The 25,694-nt window shown below is 37.6% G+C and overlaps 1 protein-coding gene across 8 annotated transcripts in view; it reads left to right on the forward strand.

The window, feature by feature from the left end:
* The window catches only part of LOC111752889 (UDP-N-acetylglucosamine transferase subunit ALG14 homolog), a 363,040-nt gene that overhangs the window by 241,086 nt on the left and 96,260 nt on the right, over positions 1-25,694 (forward strand). For 5 of the 8 annotated variants that reach the window (XR_010321454.1, XR_010321456.1, XR_010321455.1 and 2 more), the window contains one exon: positions 15,995-19,249. The exons of 2 other annotated variants lie outside the window; for them this stretch is intronic. Coding sequence is in view for 2 of the 6 variants with exons in the window: in XM_064282232.1 (XP_064138302.1) it covers positions 15,995-16,042 (48 nt within the window). In the remaining 4 variants the exon portion in view is untranslated. Of the gene's footprint in view, positions 1-12,888; positions 14,559-15,994; positions 19,250-25,694 lie in introns of those variants that run through there. One more of the 8 variants, XM_064282235.1, reaches the window with a different exon arrangement.

Here is a 25,694-nt window from a genome sequence, read left to right on the forward strand (position 1 = left end):
TCCCACTTTGTTGAGCGGCATCAGGGGTCTTAAATGCTAGCAAGTGGCCATCTAAGATACATCAATTGGTCTCAAACCACCTGGATCAAAGGAGAATGAAGAACACCAAAGACTCTAGGTAATTACAAGCCCAAGAGACAGAAAGGTCCACATAAACCAGAGACTACATCAGCCTGAGACCAGAAGAACTAGATGGTGCCCAGCTACCACTGATCACTACCCTGACAGGGCACAAAACAGAAAATCCCTGATGGAGCAGGAAAACATTGGAAAGCAGATCTCAAACTCTTGTAAAAAGACCAGGCTTAATGGTATGACTGAGACTAGAGGGACCCTGGAGGTCATGGTCCCCGAATCATTTATTAGCCCAAGACTTGAAACATTCCTGAAGCCAACTCTTCAGAAAGGGATTGGACCGGACAATAAGATAGATAATGATACTGGTGAGGAGTGAACTTCTTGGCTCAAGCAGACACATCAGACTTGTGGGCAACTCCTGTCTGGAGGGAAGACAAGAAAGAGGGGGACAGGAGCTAAGTGAACGGACATGGGGAATACAGGGTGGGGAGGAGGAATGTGATGTCTCATTAGGGGGAAAGCAGATAGGAGTACATAGTAAGGTGTGTATAACTTTTTATATGAGAGACTGACTTGATTTGTAAAGCTTCACTTAAAGCACAATAAATAAATAAAAGAGATCTTCTGTAGTCCATAATTTCTCTCCAAAATTTCCTTGAGAATAAATCATTAACTCTCGGAATTCAGAGTAGGCTCAAATCCTCTACAGCACTTAAAGCCAATCCACACTGAGGTCCCCGAAGCAGAAGACTTCAGACCTCCTAAGGGTAGCTAAAAGTCCCCAGAGCATTTTGTACTAAACTCGAGTTTTGAGAACTATACACAGACTCTCCAAATCTGAGGAGGTAAAATAAGGGTTTTTGTTTTTTTGCTTTTTTTTCCCAGAATTTGGAAGGCATCATCCATACCACCAGTGGAATTTATGATGGGCTTTGGAGCATATCTAAGTGCCCCCCACAATCAACACTCCACTGTATTAAATCACCTAAGGAATGTCTCAACAGGCATTCTGGATCCAATTCTAAGCCTTGCAATGCACAAAGTACTGCATTAGCTATGACAATACAATACTTTCAATTGCACAAGTAACCATAATTTCTCATATATATTAGCTAAAAGTTTTATTAAGATAATTTAGCCACAGATAACTTTTTATAAATGTGTTCTCAAATGATCTGTTTGTAAAAAGATCCAAATGAAACTGCAGATGCTGGTTTGACTCCTTATTCTGAATCACAGACACAGATACCTCGAGCAATCATCTAATCCAGCCTCTTATTTTGAAGCAGTATGTTATTATCATCATCATTTTACTGAGGACTAGAGGGACTAAGCTATTATCATACAATTAGGAAATAATCAAAGGAGGACAGCTTAACCCTGCTGTTTTAACCTCTACATACATCAGCATTCTACACTTTTGACCTTCTAATGCCCTTTGCTCTAAGAAACAAATATAAATTATCAGTCTTTTATCTGATTTATAATGTGAACTAATGCCAAAGTATTTAAATCTCAATAGAAAAAAAAAAAAGTAGGTGTCATTTATAACAAAATAAGACTGTCAACAGTTAAAACTACAAATGGAAAAAGAACAAATCATGTCTTCTTTAGAAATCTGGATCTGAAAACTACAAGCCATGAAGACTGACCTGCAATAAATTATGGCATAAAATGTAAAAATATAAAAAATAATAAGTAGAAGTTTGCTAAGAAAAAAATGGATCAATGAGTCGTCTTTGTTGTGAAATTTACTTCCCAAAATAATTGGTTCTTCTGAAAATCATCTAAGTAAAATAAAAATGGAAAAAAAAAAAAAGCTAGAAATTATTTAGCTTATATAGAAACATGGTCAGGGAATTAAATTCACTAAATTGATTCACTCTGAAAAATAGCTTCCCAATGAAAATTCATCAATATTGGTACAATACTGATGGGAATAATTCCACACTGATGAATAAAACACAACATCCTTGTAAACAGTGATGGTCAAAATGCCTGGCCAAACCACTCCCAAAGCCCATGTCTGCCGCATCCCAGGGCAGTGCTTTCTCAAAACACAACTCTCAAACTAAGCTGAACTAAAACTTCCATATACCACAAGGAAATGTATTTTGTAAAATTTCTGCCATTGGAATGAATTTAAGCTTCTCAAAAGGAACCATCTTACAGATGTCCTACTATTGGTAAACATATTTTTTTTTAAGGTTGTCTTTACTCATTTATAGTACTTTATTTGAAGGTTTACAGAACAAACTAGTTTCTCATTACGCAGTACACATATTGTTTTATGACACTGGTAACGACTCCACGAAATGTCAACACTCCCCCCTCTCGAACTTGGATTCCCTATTACCAGCTTTCCTCTCCCCTCCTGCCTTCTAGTGCTTGCCCCTGGGCTGCTGTGCCTCTTTAGTCTCGTTTTGTGTTATGGGCCTGTCTTATCGTTGGCTAAAGGCTGAACCTCAGGAGTGACTTCGTTACTGAGCTAAAAGGGTGTCCAGGGGCCATACTTTTGGGGTTTCTCTAGTTTCTGTCAGGCCAGTAAGTCTGGGTTTTGCTTTTTTGTGGGTGTGTTAGAATTTTCTTCTACATTGTCCTCCAGCTCTGTCCAAGGCCCTCTATTGTTGTGGTACCTGGGCACCATCTAGTTTACTGGACTCAGTCTGGTGGAGACCATGGTAGATGTGGTCCATAAGACCTTTGGGCTAATCTTTCCCTTGTCTCTTTAGTTTTCTTTATTCTCCCTTGCTCTTGAAGGGATGAGACCAGCGGGGTATCTTAGATTGCCATTCTCAGGCTTTGAAGACCCCAGACACTATTCACCAAAGTAGAATGTAGCACATTTTCTTTATCATCTATATTATACCAATTGAGCTAGATGTTCCCTGAGACCATGGTCCCCACAGCTCTCAGCCCAGCAATTCAGTCCATCGGGGAGTTTGGATTTGTTTATGGAGAATCCATGACCTCGCCCTGGGTAAGTTGTGCTGGTGTCCCCAGTGTTATATACTGTCTTATGCTTCACCAGAGTTACTACTTCTCTATTTAGTGTTTTTCCATGGCCGCCCCTCCCTTCCCTTGTAACCATCAAAGACTGTTTGTGGGTAAACCTTTTCATAAGTTTTTATAGTAGTGGTCTCATACAATATTTGTCCTTTTGTGACTAATTTTACTCAGCATAATGCCCTTTAGGTTTATCCACATGATGAGATGCTTCCCAGATTCATTACTGTTCTATAATGTTGCATATACTCCATTGTGTGTATATACCACAGTTTGTTTATCCATTCCATCTGTTGATGGGCATCTAGGTTGCTTCCATCTTTTTGTTATTGTAAACAATTCTGCAGTGAATGTGGGTGCATATATGTCTACTCATGTGATGACTCTTGATTTCTCTAGGATATATTCCTAGGAGCAGAATTGCTGGATCATATGCTATTTCTATTTCTAGCTTTCTAAGGAAGTGCCATATAGTTTTCCAAAATGGTTTTATCATTTTGCATTCCCATCAGTGGTGCATAAGAGGTCTGGTCTCCCTACAGCCTCTCCAGCATTTGTTATTTCCCTTTTTTTTTTTTTTTTTGATTCTTGCCAGTAATGCTGGGATGAGATGGTATCTCATTGTGGTTTGGATTTGCATTTCTGTAACGCCTCGTGATGGCAACCATTTCCTCATGTGTCTTTTGGCCACTCGAATGTCTTCTTTGGTGAAGTGCCTGTTCACTTCCTTTGACCTTTTTTAATTGGATTGTCTTTTTGTTGTAAAGGTGTTGGATTTTCTTGTGGATTTTAGAGATTAGACCTTTGTCTGATTTGTAATAGCCGAAAATTTCTTTCCAGTCTGTAGGTTCTCTTTTTACACTTTTGGTGAAGTCTTTTGATGAGCGTAAGTGTTTAATTTTTAGAAGATCCCAGTTATACAGCTTATCTTCTAGAGTTTCTCTGTATTTGGTTATGGTTTCTATCCTGTTAATGCCATATATTAGAGCCTATGGCGTTGATTCTATTTTTTCTTCAATGAACTTTATACTTTTTGGCTTCATATTATGTCTTTGATCAAGTTTGAATTAGTTTTTGTGTATGGTGTGAGGTTTGGGTCCTGTTTCATTTTTTTTGCAGATGGATGTCCAGTTTTGCCAGCACCATTTGTTAAAACGACTGTCTTTTCCCCGTGTGATGGACTTTGGACCCTTCTTGTAGATCAGGTGACTGCACGTGGATGGATTTACATCTGGGTTCTCAATTCTGTTTCATTGGTCAATATATCTGTCTTTGTACCAATACCAGGCTGTTCTGATTTGCTGTATACTAGGTTCTGAGGTCAAGCAGTGCGAGTCCTCCTACTTTATTCTTCTTCAGTAGTGCTTTACTTATCTGGGGCTCCTTCCCTTTTCATATGAAGTTAATGATTAGTGTTTCCATCTCTTTAAAGAATGTTGTGGTATTTGGATCGGGATTGCATCGTATTTGTAAACTGCTTTGGGTAGAACTGTCATTTTCACAATGTGGAATCTACCTATCCATGAGCGTGGTTATGTTTTTCCATTTATGTAGCTCTCTTTTGGTTTCCTGCAGTAGCGTTTTGTAGTTTTCTTTGTATAGGTCTTTTATATCCCTAGTTAGATTTATTCCTCAGTATTTTATATTTTTAGGGGCTATTATAAATGATATTGTTTTCCTGATTTCCTTTTCATTGTTCTCTTTATTGGTGTATAGGAATCAAACTGATTTTTATATGTTTATCTCACATCCTGCTCCTCTGCTGAATCTTTCTATTCTAGCAGTTATCTCATGGAGTCTTTTAGTATCATATCATCTATAAATAGGGACATGTTAACTTGTTCATAACCAATCTGGGTGCCTTTATTTCTTTTTCTTGCCTTATTGCTGTAGCTAAGACTTCCAGCACAATATGAAACAGGAGTGGAGATAAAGTCCATCCTTGTCTTGTTCCTGTTCTCAAGAGGAAAGTTTTCAGCCTCTCTCCATTAAGAATGATGTCGCCCGTTGATTTTGCATAGATACCCTTTATTATGTTTAGAAATTTCCCTTCTATGTCTATTTTATTGAGAGTTTTTATCAGGAATGCATGTTGGACTTTATCAAATGCCTTTTCTGTGTTGACTGTGATGATCATGTGATTCTTTCCTTTTATTTATGTGTTGGATTACATTGATGATTTTCTAATGCTGAACCATCCACGCATACCTGCTATGAATCCTACTTGGTCGTGGTGTATTATTTTTAATTATTTTATTGTGCTTTAAGTTAAAATTTACAAAAATCCAGTCTCTCACACAAAAAGTTATATACACCGTGTTTGTACTCCTAGCTGCTCTCCCCCTAATGTGACGGAACATTCCTCCTCTCCTCCATGTATTCCTCGTTTCCATTCAACCAGCTCCTATCCCTCTCTTCTTTCTCATCTTGCCTCTAGACAGCAGTTGACCACATAGTCTCATGTCTACTTGAGCCAAGAAGCTCACTCTTCACCAGCATCGTTATCTATCTTATAAGCCAGTCCAATCTCTGTCTGAAGAGTTGGCTGCAGGAATGCTTCTAGTCCTGGGCTAACAAAGGGTCTGGGATCCATCACCTCCATGGAGTTTCTCCTCTCAGAACATGAACCCTGGCTTTTTAACGAGAATTTGAGATATGTATCCCACTGTTCTCCTGGTCCATCAGGGATTGTCTGTTGTGTTCCCTGTCAGGACAGTGATTGGTGATAGCCAGGCACCATCTAGTTCCTCTGGTCTCAGGCTGATTTAGTCCCTGATTTATGTGGCCCTTTCTGTCTGTTGGGCTTGTCTTTACCGTATGTCTTTAGTGTTCTTCATTCTCCTTTGGTTTAGGTGGGTTGAGACCAATTGATTCATCTTACTTGTCTGCTTCATAGTGTTTAAGACCCCAGGTGCCTCTCAACAAAGTGGGATACAGAATGTTTTCTTATTACATTTTGTTATGCCAATTGACCTAGTTGTCCCCTGAAACCATGGTACCAAGCCCCCATCCTTGCTACTCTGGTCTTCAAAGAATTTGGTTGTATTCAGGAAACTTCTTTACTTTTGATTTAGTCCAGTTGTGTTGACCTCTCCTATATTGTGTATTGTCTTTTCCTTCTCCTAGTTATGGCCTACTACCTACTTAGTGAATACCCCTCTCCCTCCCTTCCCACCGTCGTAACTATCAAATAATATTTTCTTCTGTGTTTAAGGTTTTTCTAGAGTTCTTAAAATAGTGGTCTGATACAATATTTGTCCTTTTGCAACTAACTAATTTGGCTCAGCATAATGCCTTCCAGATTCCTCCATGTTATGAGATATTTCACAGATTCATCGTTGTTCTCAATCATTGCTGAGCATTCCATTATGTGAATGTAGCATTAGTTAATTATCCATTCATCCACTGATGGACACCTTCTTCGCATCCATTTTTTTGGTATCGTAAAGCGTGTTGCAGTGAACATGGGTGTGCATATATCTGTTCATGTGAAGGTTCATATTTCTCTAGGACATATTACAAGGAGTGGAATTGCTGGATTGCATAGTGGTTCTATTTCTACCTTTTTAAGGAAGTACCAAATCGATTTCCAAAGTGGTCGTATCATTTGACATTCCCACCAGCAGTGCAGATGTGTTCCAGTCTCTCTACAACCTCTCCAACATTATTTTGTGGTTTTTTGATTAATGCCTGCCTTGTTGAGGTGAGATGGTCTCTCACTGTATTTTTGGTTTTCATTTCCCTAATGACTAATGATCATAAGCATTTCCTCATATATCTGTTAGCTAACTGAATGTCTTCTTTCGTGAAGTGCCTGTTCACATCCTTTGCCCACTTTTTAATTGGGTTATTTTTCCTTTTGTTGAGTTTTTGCAGTATCGTATAGATTTTAGAGATCAGACGCTGACTGCAATTGTCATAGCTAAAGTTTTTCCCAATCTGTAGGCAATCTTTTTACTCTTTTGGTGAAGTCTTCGGATAAGCATAGGTATTTGACTTTTAGGTGCTCCCAGGTATCTAGTTTCTCTTCTGGTGTTTGTGCATCATTACCAATGTTTTGTTTATGCCATGTATTAGGGCTCCTAGTGTTGTCCCTGTTTTTTTCTTCCATGACTGTGCTAGTCATCTAGTGCTGCTATTAGAGAAATACCATAAAATGATGGCTTTAACAAAGAGAAGTTTATTCTCTCATAGTACGGTAGGCTAGAAGTCAGAATTCAGGGCACCAGCTCCAGGAGAAGGTTTTCTCTCTCTCTGTCGGCTCTGGAAGAAGGTCCTTGTCATCAGTCTTCCCTTGGTCCAGGAGCATCTCAGTACAGGAACCTCAGGTCCAAAGCATGTGCGTTGCTCCCAGTGCTGCTTTTTTGGAGGTATGTGGTCTCCCTTCTCTGCTAGCTTCCCTTTCATCTCTTGAGAGATAAAAGGTGGGGCAGGCTAAACCCCAGGGAAACTCCCTTTACATTGGATTAGGGATGTGACCTGGTTAGGGTGTTAAAATCCTGCCCTAATCCTCTTTAACATAAAATTACAATCACAAAATGGTAGGATAACCACACAGTACTGGGAATCATGGGCTAACCAAGTTGATACACACATATTTGGGAGGCATAACTCAATCCATGACAATGATCATTATTGTTTTAGATTTTATATTCAGGTTTTAGATCCATTTTGAGTTGGTTTTTGTGCATGGTGTGAGGTATGGGTCTTGTTTTATTTTTTGCAGATGGATATCCAGTTATGCCAGTGCTATTTGTTAAAGAGACTGTCTTTGGGCCTTTGTCAAATATCAGCTGCTCATAGGTACATGGATTTATGTCTGGATTCTCAATTCTGTTCCATTTGTCTATGTATCTATTGTACCAGTACCAGGCTGTTTTGACTACTGTGGCAGTGTGATATACTCTAAAATCAGGTAGTGTGAGCCCTCCCACTTTGTCTTTTTTATTAGTAATGCTTTACTTATCTGGGGCTTCTCTCACTTCCATATGAAATTGGTGATTTGTTTCCCCATTTCATTAAAAGATGTCACTGGTATTTGGATTGGTGTTGCTTTTATCTCTAGATAGCTTTGGTTAGAACGTTTTTTCAATGTTGAATCTTCCTATCCATGAGCAAGGTATGTTCTTCCACTTACGTAGCTCTCTTTTGGTTTCTTGCACTAGTGGCTTATAATTTTCTTTGTATAGGTCTTTTATATCTGCGGTTAGATTAATTCCTAAGTATTTTATCTTCTTGGGGGCTATTGTAAATGGTACCGATTTGATGATTTCCTCTTTGATGTTCTCTTTCTTGTTGTGGAGGAAGTGAACTGATTTAAGTGTGTTTATCTTGTATCGTGATACTCTGCTAAACTCTTCTATTAGTTTCAGTAGTTTTCTTGAGAATTCTTTAGGTTTTTCTGTGTATAAGATCATGTCATCTGCAAATAGAGATACTTTTACTTCATTACCAATTTCAATGCCCTTTATTTTTTTTGTCTAGCCTAAGTGCTCTGACTAGGACCTCCAGCAGAATGTTGAAAAAGAATGGTGATAAAGGGAATTCTGTCTTGTTCCTGTTCTCAAGGGGAATGCTTTCAGATTCTAACTGATTAGGATGATGTTGGCTCTTGGGTTTGTATAAATGCCATTTAAAATGTCGAGGGATTTTCCTTCTATTCGTATTTCACTGAGAATTTTTATCAGGAAGGGTGTTGGACTTTGTCAAATGCCTTTTCTGCGTCAATTGATGAGATCATGTGGTTCTTGTCTTTGGTTTTATTTATATGGGGGGTTACACTGATTTTTTTTTTTAATGTTGAAGCATACCTAGTAGGAATCCCACTTGGTTGTGGGAATTATTTTTTTGATACGTCACTGAATTCTGTTGGCTAGAATTTTGTTGAGGATTTTTTCGTCTAAGTGTATGAGAGATATTGGTTGTAACTTTCTATTTTTAAAGTGTCTTTACCTGGTTTTCGTATCAGGGTTATGCTGGCTTGAACACAATGAGTTTGGGAGTGTTCTGTTCTTTTCTATGCTCTGAAATACCTTTAGTAGTAGTGGCTGTAACTCTTCTCTGAAAGTTTGGTAGAACTCTCCAGTGAAGCCGTCAAGGCCTGGGTTTTTTTTTTTTTTTTTTTGGTCAGGAGTTTTTTAAATTACCTTTTCAATCTCTTCTTTTGTTATGGGTTTATTTAGTTATTCTGCCTCTCTTACGTCAGTTTAGATAAGTAGTATGTTTTTAGAAATTTGTCCATTTCCTCTAAGTTTTCAAATTTGTTGGAGTACAATCTTTGATAGTATCCTGTTATGATTCTTTTAATTTCAGTTGGGTCTGTTGTGACATCGCCCATCCCATTTCTTATTTAGGTTATTTGTTTCATCTCCGGTTTTTCTTTTGTCATTCTGGATGGTGGTTTATCAATTTTGTTAATGTTTTCAAAGAACCAGCTTTTGGTCTTGTTAACTCTATCAAATGTTTTTCTGTTCTCTATTTCATTTAATTCTGCTCTAATTTTTATTATTTGCTTTGCTCTAGTGCCTAAGGGTTTCTTTTGTTGCTCTCTTTCTATTTATTCAAGTTGTAGGGATAACTCTTTGATTCCGGCCCATTCTTCTCTTTATATGTATGAAATTTATTACTATAAATTGACCTCTGAACACTGCTTTTGCTGTGTTGCAAAGATTCTGATAGGAAGTGTTTTCATTCTCATTTGGTTCTATGAATTTCTTTATTCCGTTCTTAATTTCTATTATAATTCAATTGTTTTTGAGTAAGGTGTTGTTCAGTTTCCATGTGTTTGCTTACTTTTCCCAGTTTTTTCTGTTATTGATTTCTAGCTTTATGTCTTTATGGCCAGAGAAGATGCTTTATAATATTTTTGCTTTTTGGATCCTGTTAAGCCTTGCTTTATGATGTAATCTGTGGTCCATGTGCATTGCAAAAGAAAGTACACTTGTTTGCTGTTGGGTGGAGTGTTGCCTATATATCTATGAGATCTAGCTGCTTGATTTTGGCATTTAGATCTTCCATGTCTTATCTGAGCTTCTTTTTGGATGTTCTGTCCTTCACTGAAAGTGGTGTGTTTAAGTCTCCTGCTATTATTGTGGAGCTATCTCGCTTTTCAATGCAGATAGTTTGTTTTATGTATCTTGCAGACCTGTCACTGGGTACATAAATATTTAATATGGTTATATCTTCTTGGTATATTGTCTCTTTAATCATTATATAGTGTCCTTCCTTATCCTTTATGATAGATTTAACTATAAAGTCTATTTTGTCAGAAATCAGCATTGCTGCTCTAGCTCTTTTTTGAATGTTGTTTACTTGATATATTTTTTTTTCCATCCCTTGAGTTTTAGCTTATGTCTTTAAGTCTAAGGTGTGTCTCCTGTAGGCAGCATATAGATGAAATGTGTGTGTGTGTGTGTGTGTGTTTTAATGCATTCTGCAACTCTCTGTCTCTTTATTGGTGTCTTTAGTCCATTTACATTCAGCGTGATTATGAATAGGTATGAGTTTAGTGCTGTCATTTTGATGACTTTTTCTGTGTGTTGTTGACAGTTTCTTTTTTCTGCTTAATTTTTTGTGCTAAGTAATTTTTCTTTATAAATTTTATCTTCCTCTTTTTCATTTTATCTGACTGTTCTTTGAATATACTGGTAATCTTTTTACTCTTTTGGTGAAGTCTTTGGATGAGCATAGGTGTTTGATTTTTAGGAGTTTCCAGTTATCTAGTTTCTCTTCTGCATTGTTAGTAATGTTTTATATATGGTTTATGCCATGTATTAGGGCTCCTAGAATTGTCCCTACTTTTTCTTCCATGATCTTTTTCATTTTAGATTTTATATTTAGGCGTTTGATCCATTTTGAGTTAGTGTTTGTGCATGGTATGAGGTGTGGGTCTTGTTTCATTTTTTTACAGATGGATATCCAGTTATGCCAACACCATTTGTTAAACAGGCTATCTTTTCCACTTTTAACTGACTTTGGTGCTTTATCAAATATCAACTGCTCATATGTCTGGATTCTCAATTCTGTTCCATTGGTCTATGTATCTGTTGTTATACCAGTGCCAGGCTGTTTTGACTACTGTGGCAGTATGATAGGTTCTAAAATGAGGTAGAGTGAGGCCTCCCACTTTTTCTTCTTTTTCAGCAATGCTTTACTTATCTGGGGCCTCGTCTTTTGATTTCTTGACTACTATTTCCATGGCTGTTGATTGTGGATCCTAGTAAAATGAAATCCTTGACAACGTCACTCTTTTCTCCATTTATCATGACGTTGCTAATTGGTCTAGTTGTGAGGACTTTTGTTTTCTTTACGTTGAGGTGTAATCTATACTGAAGGCTGTCATCTTTGATCTCCAGTAGCAAGTGCTTCAAGTCCTCTTCACTTTCAGCAAGCAAGATTATGTCATCTGCATAATGCAGGTTGTTAATGAGTCTTCCTCCAATCCTGATGTCCCATTTGTCTTTATATTGTCTAGCTTCTCATATTATTTGCTCAGCATACAGATGGAATAGGTATGGTGAAAGAATACAACCCTGATGCGCACCCTTCCTGAATTTAAACCACTCAGTATCCCCTTCTCTCCGAACAACTGCCTCTTGATTTATGTAAAGGTTCTGCATGAGCACAATAAAGTGTTCAGGAATTCCCATTCTTTGCAACGTTATCCATAGTTTCTTATGATCCACACAGTCGAATGCCTTTGCATAGTCAATATTAACACAGGTAAACATCCTTCTGGTATTCTCTGGTTTCAGCCAGGATCCATCTGACATCCGCAGTGATATCCCCGGTTCCATGTCCTCTTCTGAAACCAGCCTGAATTTGTGGCAGTTCCCTATCAATATACTGCTGGAGCTGTTTTTCAGTGATCTTCAGCATAATTTTGCTTGTGTGTGATATTAAGGATATTGTTCTATAATGTCCACATTCGGTTGGATCACCTTTCTTGGGAATAGGCATAAATGTGGATCTCTTCCATATTTCTTGGCATAGACGAGTGAGCATCTCCAGCGCTGCATCCATTTGCTGCAACACCTCAGTTGATATTCCGTCAATTCCTGGAGACTTGTTTTTTACCAATGCTTTTAGAGCAGCTTGGACTTCTTCCTTCAGTACCTTTAGTTCCTGATCATATGCTACCTCTTGAAATGGTTGAACATCAACTAATTCTCTTTGCTATAATGACTCTGTGTATTCCTTTCATCTTCTTTTGATGCTTCCTGCGTCATTTAATATTTTCCCCATAGAATCCTTCACTATTGCAACTCAAGGCTTGAATTTTTTCTTCAGTTTTTCCAGCTTGAGAAATGTCAAGTGTGTTCTTCCCTTTTGATTTTCTTTCTCCAGCTCTCTGCACATTTCATTATTAATAGTTTGTCTTCTTGAGCTGCCCATTAGAATCTTCTGTTCAGTTCTTTTACTTCATCATTTCTTCCTTTTGTTTTAGCTGCTTGAAATTTGTAAGCAAGTTTCAGAGTCTCCCCTGACATCCATCTTGGTCTTTTCTCTCCTATTTGTCTTTTCAATGACCTCTTGCTTTCTTCATGGATGATGTCCTTGATGTCATTCCACAACTCATCTGGTCTTTGGTCACTAGTGTTCAATGCATCAAATCTATTCTTCAGATGGTCTCTGAATTCAGGTGGGATATACTCAAGATCGTATTTCGGCTCTCGTGGACTTCCTCTGATTTTCCTCTGTTTCAACTTGAACTTGCATGTGAGCAATTGATGATCTGTTCCACAGTCATCCCCTGGCCTTTTTCTGACTGATGATACTGAGCTTTTCCATCGTCTCTTTCCACAGATGTAGTCAGTCTGATTCCTGTCTGTTCCATCTGCCGAGGTCCATGAGTATGGTTGCCATTTATGTTGGTGAAAGAAGGTATTTGCAATGAAGAAGTTGTTGGTTTTGCAAAATTCTATCATTCGATCTCCAGCATTGTTTCTATCAGCAAGGCCATATTTTCCAACTACCGATCCTTCGTCTTTATTTCCAACTTTTGCATTCCAATGACCAGTAATTTTCAATGCATCCTGATTGCACGTTTGATCAGTTTCAGATTGCAGCAGTCTGAAAACATGTCTGTCGGTTTGTCATACTGTGGGGGCTTGCATGTTGCTGTGATGCTGGGAGCTATGTCACCAGTATTTAGACACCAGCAGGGTCACCCACGGAGGAGAGGTTTCAGCTGAGCTTCCAGATTAATACAGGCTATGAAGAAGGACCCAGCAGTCTTCTTCTGAAAAGCATTAGCCAGTGAAAACTGTATGAACGACAGCGGAACATTTGCTGATATAGTGCTGGAAGATGAACCCCCCAGGTTTGAAGGCCCTCAAGATATGACTGGGGAAGATCTGCCTCCTCAAAGCAGAGTCAACCTTAATGACGTGGGTGGAGTAAAGTTTTCAGAACCTTCATTTGCTGATGAGGCACGACTCAAAATGAGAAGAAACAGCTGCAAACATTCATTAATAATCGGAACCTAGAATGTATGAAGTATGAATCTAGGAAAATTGGAAACAGTTAAAAATGAAATGGAATGCATAAACATCAATATCCTAGGCATTAGTGAACTGAAATGGACCAGTATTGGCCATTTTGAATCAGATAATCATATAGTCTACTATGCTGGGATTGATGGCTTGAAGAGGAATGGTGTTGCATTCATCATCAAAAAAAACATTTCAAGATCTATCCTGAAGTACAGTGCTTTCAGTGATAGGGTAATATCTATATGCCTACAAGAAGACCAGTTAATACAACTATTATTCAAATTAACGCACCAACCACTAAGGCCAAAGATGAAGAAACAGAATGAAAGGCATAAAAAAAATTTTTTTTTTATGCATTACTGGTGTGCAATAAATATCTCTGTACAGTATGACCCCAGATCTTTAAAAATAACTGAAATATTTCAACCAAGATAAAGCTTGATGTTAGAAAATCTCATTGTAACATGAAAAGCCAATGTATTTGATCTAATACATGATATATTCCTAAATAGATGGTTAAAATCGTGTTAAATCAAATATTATTTTAAAGTCTCAAAAAATCTAATTTAAAGGCACTGATCCTTTGTATTACCAAAGGATCATTGTGATGTGTGAATAATTAGCCCAACTTATCTGAATTACAGGTCTAGAATTTTCATGCCAAGCACACCAGATTCCATTTGGTATAGCAAGAGAAAAATGTAAACCCCTTGATGATTAAATGGAACATTCCATCTAAGTAATCCTATACTCAGCTTTCTGTTGCCATTCAAAAATTGTATAAGAGAAAATAAAAGGTATAGCCTCTCTTATTAACCAGTTTTAGCATTCAATAAACTTAAAATCGAAAAGTTTCCTTTCACAATAAATTTCTTTGTTCCTGATACTCAGGCCTCAAATTGTCTTTTCTGTTGAGATTCTACATGGTAAATAGAATGGATTACAAGCCCTGAGCTGCTGGAAATGGCATATAATTCATTAAAACCAAAAACCTGTTGCCGATGAGTCAATCGCAACACATCGGAACCCTCTAGGACACAGCAGAACTGCCCCATCGGGTTTCTAAGGAGCGGCTGGTAGATTCAAACTGTCGAATTTTTGGTTAGCAGCCAAGCTCTTAAGCACTGCACCAACAGGGTTCCTTAATTCATTAGAGGACAGTTAAATGTAACACGGACCAAATAACTCCCGTTATAAGGAACGGCGAAGCAGACACCTTGTGCTAACATACTATTCTATATTAAAAGTGTACTTTAACACTTCTCTCTTAGTAAAAATTTCCTGTCTTATTCTTTAAAATTAGATTCCTGACAAATGTAAATGTAAATTCATTAGTGTCTAAAAAGAAATAGCAATATGCTGCCCAAGATTAAATATTTCAATTTTTCTTCAAAGAAAATTAAAAAGATATGTTTATGCTTACAAAAAAACACTGGTTTTCTAGGAAATGCTTAGTGATCCTTTTTACAACAGCTATTTGAACTTACTGATTTAATCATTTACAAATAGTCTGAGTATTACCAATACAAATGCTATAGCTCAAATAAAGAGGAGAGTTAAATTTTAAAGCAGTAGATTTAAAATTAGGAGTATTTCAACATCATGGAACTTTCTAATCCATATGACAGCAACTGCATAAAAATAAGAAAATTTAAAAAATTTAAGATTATATTTTATGTGTAATCTACAAGTAGGTAAGTTTTGAGAAAAAGCAACAATTAAATACAATAACTTCTCATCTATAATTAAACTGTTAGCCCTCAGGTGTACATTTTCTGGTGAGGTTTTTCCTCCTATCTTTTTTCTATTAGATGGCTTACACTACCCATTGTTTAGAGACTTCCTCCTGATTACTAGGAAGAACTATGTGTGTTGTATTGATCCACCTGTTTCAAGACTAGAGGCTGGGCTTCAAGACACAAACTTGTACTTTACTCAAACAGTAGCCAATTACTTCCCATTTTGCATTCTCTATTTCACAGTTGGAGTGGAAACCAGGAGTAACTCTATGAGAAAGACAGAGAGAACACACCATTTGAATAGTAAATGAATTTTACATAATCCCAGGTTCTTTTTTCAAATGGGAACTCAGCTTCCCAAATGGTATTTCCCTGCAGCATAGAATGGCAGTGATAAGACTAAGTAATGTAACAAAAAACCAAACCAAACCCACTGCTGTCCAGTTGATTCCAACTCATAGTGACCCCTATAGGACAGAGTAGAACTGCCCCATACAGTTTCCAAGGAGCACCTGGTGGATTCGAACTGCTGACCTCTTGGTTAGCAGCCATAGCACTTACATACTACACCACCAGGGTTTCCAAATAATGTAAAGCATTTTTTTTTAATTTCATGGTTTTGTTTCATTTTTGTTTACATCTACCTCTCTATACCCTCCCTATTCTTTTGACATGCAGCTATCCATGCGAAAGCTGGGCAGTAAATCAGCAAGGCCAAAGAATTGACGCCTCAGAATTATCGTGTTGGCAAAGAATACTGAATATACCTTTCAGTGCTAAAAGAACAAACAAATCTGTCTTGGAAGAAGTACAGCCAGAGTGCTGCTTAGAAGCAAGGATGGTGAGACTTCATCTTACATACTTTGGACATGTTATCAGGAGGGACCAGTCCCTGGAGTAGGGCATCACACTTGGTAAAGTAGGTCAGCAAAAAAGAAGATGACCCTCAACAAGATGGACTGACACAGTGGTTACAACAATGGGCTCAAGCGTAACAATAAACATGAGGATGGCACTGGACTGGGCAGTGTTGCATTCTGTTGTACGTAGGGTCACCATGAGTCAGATCAAACTCAGCGGCACCTAACAACAACAAGATTCAAAACCTTTTAGCCTACCCTAACCACAGTGAAAAAGAAACGGAGAGCTTAAATTAGTAGCAGAGACTGCATCCCTCCCTCCCCGTTCCCACTCTTCCTTCTGTTTTCCAGCATTCCATCTATCTTTCTATGTCAGAAAGAGTTGAAAACAAATAATGGTTAGTGCCTTTAGTAGGGTACATTTCAACAATACAATGTGTGCTATTCTTAAGACAAAAAAACATACCTCTCATTTTTCACACGTGGAGAAATGACTCTTGCTTTTCTGGGCAAGAAGAACTGCTGCATGTGTGAACCAGACAAATCAGTATACTGTGCACAAGGAAACACCTAAAGTCTTATTCCCATTATGAGTTATAAAAGTGGATGCCTGAAAGGTGGGAACAGGCTAAATGTTCATCAACAGATGGGTGGATCAACAAAGTGTGGTGCATACACAAATGGGGTATCACTCAGCCATAAAGAGAAAGGAAGTCCTGATACTATGACCTGGATAAGCCCTGAAAACATTATGCTGAGTGGATCAAGTCAGTAACAGAAAAAACAAATATCGTATGATCTCACTTATATAAAATACCTACAGCAGGCAACTATATAGAGATCAGTTTCCTAGTGGTTACCACAGGTGGGCGGGGTGATGCAGGCAAGGAAGATACACAATGTTTAAGGAACACTGAGGGTCTGTTAAGGATGATGAAAAATTCAGGAATGGTTAATGACAATGTGATGCTTGAACAACGTGATGAACATATTTAATGTCACTGAACTGTACATGTGAAGACTGATGAAAAGGCACATGTTTCCTTACCTGTACATTTACCACAAATATAAAAAAAGTGGATGCTTACCAAACAATTTGACTCGAACAAAGATAGGGGATTTCAGGTCAAATATGATCTTTCTCAAATACTTAGGCATGTGGCAAAAGTTCTTTAATTCTAAAAGGGGAAGTCAGTGAAAAACAACTATAACAATTTTAAAGACTTGCTGAATTCATATTATAGTCACTTTGTGTTTGAAACCTTGTGAGAGATTAATAAGTTGCAGAAGAAAAAAAAAACTGTAGCCAATTTATCAGAAAATTCCAGCATACTTCTCCATCCTTAGATATCTTGTTCTTTTTTCCACTAAAAAAAATTTTTAAAGCAATATTTAACTTTAGAAGTACACAGCAAAAACTACATTCTGGAGGGCTCTGAATTGTGATGAAAATATATTAAAAGAGAGAAATGGATGCACTGATCTTGTCCTGTGTTCTCTGGTTTCACTGCCCTAAGCTAGTCTGTACTACGAATAGGCTGCTCACAATGCCAAGGAATGTTTTCTTCTGTTATCACTTCCAAAGAACATGTGTTTATCTTAAATATTTCAGAAAAGATGATAAAGTAGTCTTAAACAGACAGTTGGTGTCTAACTTTAACATTCGCACGCTTCCCCAGAAAGTTAAATAATTTCATCTTAAATTTAAGGTGACACTGAGAGTGTCTTTCAATGTAAGAATTTTAAAAATGTCTTGTATGACATCTATCTACTTCTTTCCTTTTACTCTTAAGGTCAAATAATAACACGTGACCTTAAAATTTGTTACATCCTCAATGAAAAATACTCTTTTAAGATATTTTAGAGAGCCACTTTATATCACAAAAGTAGTTCTTTTTTTTTAATTAATCAGTTACATTTTTATAGGCTTTACTTTGATTTCCATTTAATCTTCTCTTCCCAGCTGAGACTGTTAAAACGTGGGAAAACTTTTGTTGAAAACCAAGAACTGACAAAGTGGAAAACAAGCTGATAGATGACAAAGTTGGCAAAAAATCGTGCCTAGTTTAGTGATGGTATCCATATTTCTAAAACCTGTTAAAAGAAATGATAGCTATAAATTGCTACCTCATGATAAATCTACATTAAAAATTGCTTACATTTTAAAGAGTGTAGCTTTTTAGTAATTTTTCAAAAATTAATACAAAGAAACTAAGAATTTTAAGTCTTTTGTGTTTCTTTGCCTTTATCGGCTATTTGTCATGTGTCTTACATTTCTATTATTTAAAATAAAAGGGAGGAAACAATCTCTTCTTAAAGATTTCAGTGTTATAAATTTGAGAAGACAACTTTAACATCATGAGATTCAAACCCATCCAAGTCTCAAAGTTTAACATTAAGAGGAAATCTGAAGTACTATAACTGAAGATATCCTTTTAGTAACATTATTTTTACTAAACTTCGGAAAAATCAACTGATTTCTCTGTACCTAAGTTTCTTCATCTATAAAATGAGAGAGCTGGTTAGATAATTTCTAAGGTACAATTAAGCTAAAAGTCATAAGAGAAATAATGTTACCTATAAAATCAAAACAAACAATAATTACCAAATTCAAACTAATTGTACAGTAGGACAAACAATATTTAGAACAATATTAAAACAGTAAGAAGAATAGCACAGCCCTAGAGAAGAACCATACCACTTACTACTTAAATTAGTATTTAACTTTTAAAAAACAGTCTGCATTCACACATATCCTTGGACCAAAAATCCTCCATGCTTTTTATTTGGTTCCTAAAAACCTTAGTAACATTCAGACCAAAAAAACACACTAATGCATTTGCTCATTTCCAGCAAAGAGAGCATTTCCATGGCTCCATCCTTAATGGAGCTGACCCTCAAATGAAAATGAAATGAATCAATACCCATTTCCAGCTGCCTAATGTGAAGAAAAAAAAAAAAATTTTTTTTTTTTTTTTTAATGTGAAGTCACCTACTGAAGCCAATTCACTAAAGAAAACCCAAGTCATTGACTGCATCAGCAATAACCCTACTTCATTCCCTTCCAACCAGGATGTCATATAATAAGAAAGGGTGTCCCACAGGCACCTTCCAAAAGAGCTCATATGTCTGTAACAGATTCTTTCCTCATTCTGTTTTTTGTGCTCAGTAAAAATATAGATATTACTATTCCTCTCTTTGGGACTCCATTGACTCTACTGTTAATTTACTTTCTTTTAAAATTCAACACATGTTGATTGGGTATTAAAATATTTAATTTGAAGTCTTTTGGCCTAAGTTTAATATTAACCAAATAATACGTAAAAGTTTTGTACATAAATTTCAAAAAAAAAAACCAAACCCATTCCTGTCGAGTTGATTACGACTCATAGCAACCCTATAGGACTGAATAGAACTGCCCCACAGAGCTTCCAAGGATCGCCTGGTGGATTCAAACTGCCGACTTTCCTGTATATAAATTAAGTATCATTAAAACCTACTAAGTGAGGTGTAAAGGGGAAATGTTCTTCTAAGACTAAAGCAAATAGGGGTTTGGAGGCCAGGGAGGCAGATAAATGCAGAAAATGAAGCCAGTCCTCAGAGCAGAGTGGACATTCTGTTCCTAACTGGAGGGATGGTTTGCTCTAAGGGGTTTTGTCTGCTCCCTGCTGGTGCTAGAGGGGGGCTGGGCACAGGCTGTTCATTTATTTTCATTAAAATCCAACGTATAACATGAGCATTTATTTGATCAATGTTAAAAGTTATGCTATAAAACATATTCATAAACAGGTATCATGTAACATGCATTTTATGAACTAATTTAACTATCCCGGTAATAGGCACTCATGCAATTCACCGTTAAGATATTCATCATTCCCCCCCAAAAAAGTTTTTATTACACTGTGTTAAAAGATTTTGTGAGTACATTTAATGATAATCTGTACCAAATTTTCATACTCTCCTCAAATACAGAAGTACTATTTAGACAGATAAATTATTAATTTATCTTCCATTGTCAGTAGCCCTAACATTCTACGACTTAAAAGTTTCTACCTGCAAATTAAGTCATTTGTAAATGAACACATGACTGTTAGAAATGAGTTATTTACCACACCAACTAGGCAAACACACAAAAAGGGCCCAGTCAGGAAAAAAAAAAACATACCTGCCCCACACACGCTCTGTTTTTTGTTTGCACTTTCATACCGGTGGCACAGTGCAATTATCTGTCTAAATGCTCATTATCAGTAACTGACCTAGAAATGTTAACAACCCTCAGTAAAAAATAACTGACACTACTCACTGTTCACTTTTCATTCCTGTAAAAACTGTTACCCATCTAATACATGCAAAGCACTTGGCTAACTGCTGGAAGTTTTTGTTTTTTGAAATTCTGCATTGAGAGCATTATTAAAAAAAAAAAGAATCATGCAGGAAAATATTCCATTTCTTTTTAGAACACGAAGTTCACAACCATTAGCATTAGTGTGAAAGTCTATATGAAGCCAGCTGCTGAAAACAGTCAACCCCAACCTCTCTAAATCCTCCCGTATTCACGGTACTGCTTTTTAAACTGATGCAGATGCAATGAAAATGAAACTAAACCAGGGGAAGGTCAAGGAACGCTGCTTTAACATCACTACGTTTTACTCCTTTTCCATGATCCTACTTAAGATTGAACAAGGAATTTACCCATGGCTATTGGAACCCTGGTGGTGTAGGGTTTAAGTGCTACAGCTGCTAACCAAAGGGTCGGCAGTTCGAATCTACCAGGCGCTTCGTGGAAACTCTGTGGGGCAGTTATACTCTGTCCTATATGATCACTATGAGCTAGAATCGACTTGATGGCAATGGGTCTGGTTTTTTGACAGCCCTCCCAGTCCTAAAACATTGTAATTACGGCTTAGTTTTATTATAACCAAGAATAAAATATTCAAGGTTAAATATCCATATAATTCTAACTGGCCTTTATTTCCCCCAAAATACTATGCTATGAAATGTAATAATTAGACTCACAAGAGACTACTTTTGTTATTAAAAAAAAAAAAAAATTTTTTTTTTTTTTTGTTATTAGGTGTCATCAAGTCAATTTCAATTCATTGTGACCCCAAGTGACAGAGTAGAACTGTCCCAGAGAGTTTTCTAGACTATACTCTTTACAGGAGCAGACTGCCAGGTCTTTCTCATGCGGACCTGCTGGGTGGGTTCAAACCACCAGCCTTTTGGTTAACAGCCAAGTGCTTAACCATTGCGCATACACCCTTTTCCCCAAACTAGACTCTGTAAAGGCCAGCCACTCCCAGTGAAAAAGTATCCACACTCAAGGCCTATAGGGTGGCCCCATGACGCCAACTGGTACCACAACCCACATAATTGTTTAAACAGTTAATTCGCACTGCTACAATTTTCTTTAATCCAAGTTTCCCTTATCTGTTATGATCCTATCTGTCTTTTTACACCCTATATTCCTGAATGTTCAAATTTCTTAACACAAACACACACAGAGAGTACTTCTGCAGTATATATTCTGCTTTTTCCTACCAGTCAAGGTTTTCTAGAGTCTCCCTTTCTATGGTTGGTGGGGAAAAGTAGGTTTCTTGATATACATTTTTTAAAACAGCACAAAGTCCCTACGAAGTGATGCTGACACAGCAGGGGTGGGGTTACTTCATCCCCTAACCCCTCCCTGAGAATTCCTGTTCTTTTAAAACAAAGTTTCTCCTCAGGGCTCACGACAACATTTGAGCAGTTCTCCCTCCTGCTACAGACTATCTTTTAATTGGGGTTTTAAGAAGCTTTTATTCTTGTTTTCCATGTTCTAGCTTTTAACTTAAAAAAGAATGTAACTTAATATAATTATTCTATTTCATACCAACTTGTTCATCTTCTTTAAAAATGTTTATTTTATTTTACATTTATTTCTTTACTTGGGATTTGTTTTTATAATGCCTAACAAGAAGTGAAGGATCCCTCGTTGCACAGCAGTTAAGCACTTGGCTGTTAACCAAGGGGTCAACAATTCTAACCCACCAGCCTCTCCTCAGGAGAAAGATGTAGCAGTCAGCTCCTATAAAGATTACAGCCTTGGAGACCCTCTGGGGCACTTCTGCTCTGTCCTATAGTCGCTATGAACTGGAATTGACTAAATTCAACAGGTTTGGTTTCTTGGTTATGTTACCCACCTAGAGATGCCTCAGAAGACAGGGCTGGCAGTGTTGCTTCTGAAAGGTCACAGCCTTGAAAACCCTACTCTGCACACATGGAGTCACCATGGGTTGGAACTGACTCAAGGGCAACTAAGAATAACACATTACCTGAATTATAAAACGAGTAATACACTAATGATTTGATCTTTTGTCCCCGAAAGAAATTTACAGAAGTGTGAAAGCATGTATTATTAGAAAACACCTTAAGGGTCCACTGAGAGGAAAATGGTTAAATATACAGAAGCAGCTGCACTATCAGATGCTATTCAGGCAACTGAAAACATGAGGTAATAAGGAAAAATGCCCGTCATACACTAAAAAGAAGAAAAGTTTTCCATGCCTTCCAAATTCACTGCTGTGGACTCAATTCCTACTCATGGATACCCCATGACTTACAGAGTAAAACTGTCCCATAGGGTTTTCTTGCCTGTCATCTTTACAGCAGCAGGTCTCCAGCCCTTTTTTCTGAGGTCCTCCTGGGTAGGTATGAACCACCAACCTTTAGGTTTTTAGTCAAGCGCAAACCATTTGCACCCCCAAAGGATAAATTTTTCATAAATAACTCTGGGCATGTTTTGGCATTTATACAGAGAATGTCTATAGGACTATACCCCCAAAACTGATAACAGTGGTTGCTTCTAGGGCATAAGGAAGTTGGCGAAGGGGAGAAGAGTAAACTCTCATTTTATTCTCTTTAGTATTGGTTATTTGTTTTAAAAAAAAAAATTGTAATAAAAAAAAAACTGAAGAAAATATTTAGGAACTTGAGGCTATAAAACACTCAAATCCTCACAGCAATGAATGTCTTACGGGATTGGCTCAGAGACAGGAGGCTGCGAGTGCCCCAGTCAGCCAGGATTTCCCTTGTAGCAACTTAGCCCCTGGCCTTGTCTTTATCAGTTCTTAAAACAGCATGTAACAAATTACAGAACATTTGATTAAATTCATAATTGCCTCAATATTTTTACATGTATTTGAGGAATGCACGTTAATTGAGCAAGACTAGTTTAAGAAGTTATGTCTCTAAAAAATTATACTTCACAACAGGGGCTTCAAAATTTGCTCAAAATATTTTCTCCAGTGAGCACTCCTCTTTTCCCCTATTCCACTAAATAAACATATACAAAAGAGGGTGATGTTTTCCATGCCTTCTCAATGCACTTTTTAAAGACTTTTTTCAAAGCTTATGTGGAGAAAACTACTTAAAATTAACTTGACCGAGAAAATTTCTCCATTTATGAAAAAATTTAAAAATTAAATAAAAATTAATGTATAAATCCACCTATGGTTATTTCTACGATCTCCCATAGCAGAATGTAGTTGTCACTAACACAACATAGGCCAGCATCCAAATTTGGGCCCACAGGAGTAGTTGGGCAGACACCATAAGTTAGGGGGATCAGATATAACATCAGAGAAGCCAGAGTTAAAAGCAAAGATATACCTACCAGAAAGTGGAGAGGTGAAGTCAAATACAGAAAAAATATCAGCTAAGGTAAGAAAAACACAGGTAAACATCCTTCTGGTAATCTCTGCTTTATTGACTCTGCAAAGGCATTCGACTGTGTGGATCATAACAAATTATGGATAACACTGAGAAGAAATGGGAATTCTAGAATCCTTAATTGTGCTCATGAGGAACCTTCACATAGATCAAGAGGCAGTTGTTCACACAGAACAAGGGGATACTGATTGGTTTAAAGTCAGGAAAGGTGTGCGTCAGGGTTGTATTCTTTCACTGTATCTACTCAATCTGTATGCTGAGCAAATAATATGAGAAGCTGGAGTATATGAAAAAGAACAGGGCATCAGGATTGGAGGAAGACTTATTAACAACCTGCATTATGCAGATGACACGACCTTGCTTGCTGAAAGTGAAGAGGGTTTGAAGCACTTACTGATGAAGATCAAAGACCACGGCCTTCAGTATGGATTGCACCTCAACATAAAGAAAACAAAAATCCTCACAACTGGACCAATGAACAACATCACGTTAAATGGAGAAAAGATTGAAGTTGTCAAGGATTTCATTTTGCTGGGATCCACAATCAACAGCCATGGAAGCAGCAGTCAAGAAATCAAAGGACGCATTGCATTGGGTAGATCTGCTGCAAAGGACCTCTTTAAAGTGTTGAAGAGCAAAGATGTCAGTCACCTTGAAGACTAAGGTGCACCTGACCCAAGCCATGGTATTTCCAATCACATCATATGCATCTAAAAGCTAGACAATGAATAAGGAAGACCGAAGAAGAATTGACACCTTTGAATTGTGGTGTTGGCGAAGAATATTGAATATACCATGGACTGCCAAAAGAATGAACAAATCTGTCTCGGAAGAAGCGCAACCAGAATGCTCCTTAGAAGCAAGGATGACGAGACTGCGTCTTACATAGTTTGGACATGTTGTCAGGAGGGATCAGTCCCTGGAGAAGGACATCATGCTTGGAGGAATACAGGGTGAGCGGAAAAGAGGAAGACCCTCAACAAGGTGGATTGACACAGTGGCTGCAACAATGAGCTCAAGCATAACAATGACTGTAAGGATGGCTCAGGACCGGGCAGTGTTTCGTTCTGTTTTGCATGGGGTCACTATGAGTGGGAACTGACTCAACGGCACCTAACAACAAGGTAAGAAAATCAGACAAGCAGGGATGGGTCAAAGAGATGATCCAACTAGGTCGGAATGTCCATGGTTAAAGCACATAGTATCTAACCAACACAATGTCTTAGGTTGGGCTCTCTAGAGAAGGAAAACCAGTAAAGCATATAAATACATATAGAAAGAGATTTCTATCAAGGAAATGGCTTACACGGTTGTAGAGGCTGGAATGTCCCAAGTCCGTGGGTCTGTAAAGATGCTTCTCCTGCTTCATGTAGCCACAGGGGCTGACAAACCCAAGATCAGCAGGTCAGAGTGCAGGATCTTGCATACAGGCTGCAAAGATCAATGAATCACAAGAGCGCAGGTACACTGTAGCTCAATTCCGAAGACCCAGAGGTCAGATGAACAGGAGACAGCTATAGGATCCACCAGAACAAAAAGCCTCCAAGTCTTGCCAGAATGTCTTCTTACATTCCATGCAGGCCACATGCCCTAGGAAACTCCCTTTCAACTGACTGGTTACTCAAAGGATATCCCATCATGGAGTAAACTCTAACACCTGTGTACTTTTTCTCCAGGCATCCTTTGCTGGGCGTGTTAGGTGCTGGAGTCAGATGTTAATTGTCATGAAAAGCAAATCAAAGGCCAGAAGATGGACTCCAACCTTGTTTAACTCAAGGGCATAGATAGTGGAATTAGCTCACAGATGT

This window comes from Loxodonta africana, chromosome 3 (assembly GCF_030014295.1).
Source record: "Loxodonta africana isolate mLoxAfr1 chromosome 3, mLoxAfr1.hap2, whole genome shotgun sequence".
NCBI lineage: Eukaryota > Metazoa > Chordata > Mammalia > Proboscidea > Elephantidae > Loxodonta > Loxodonta africana.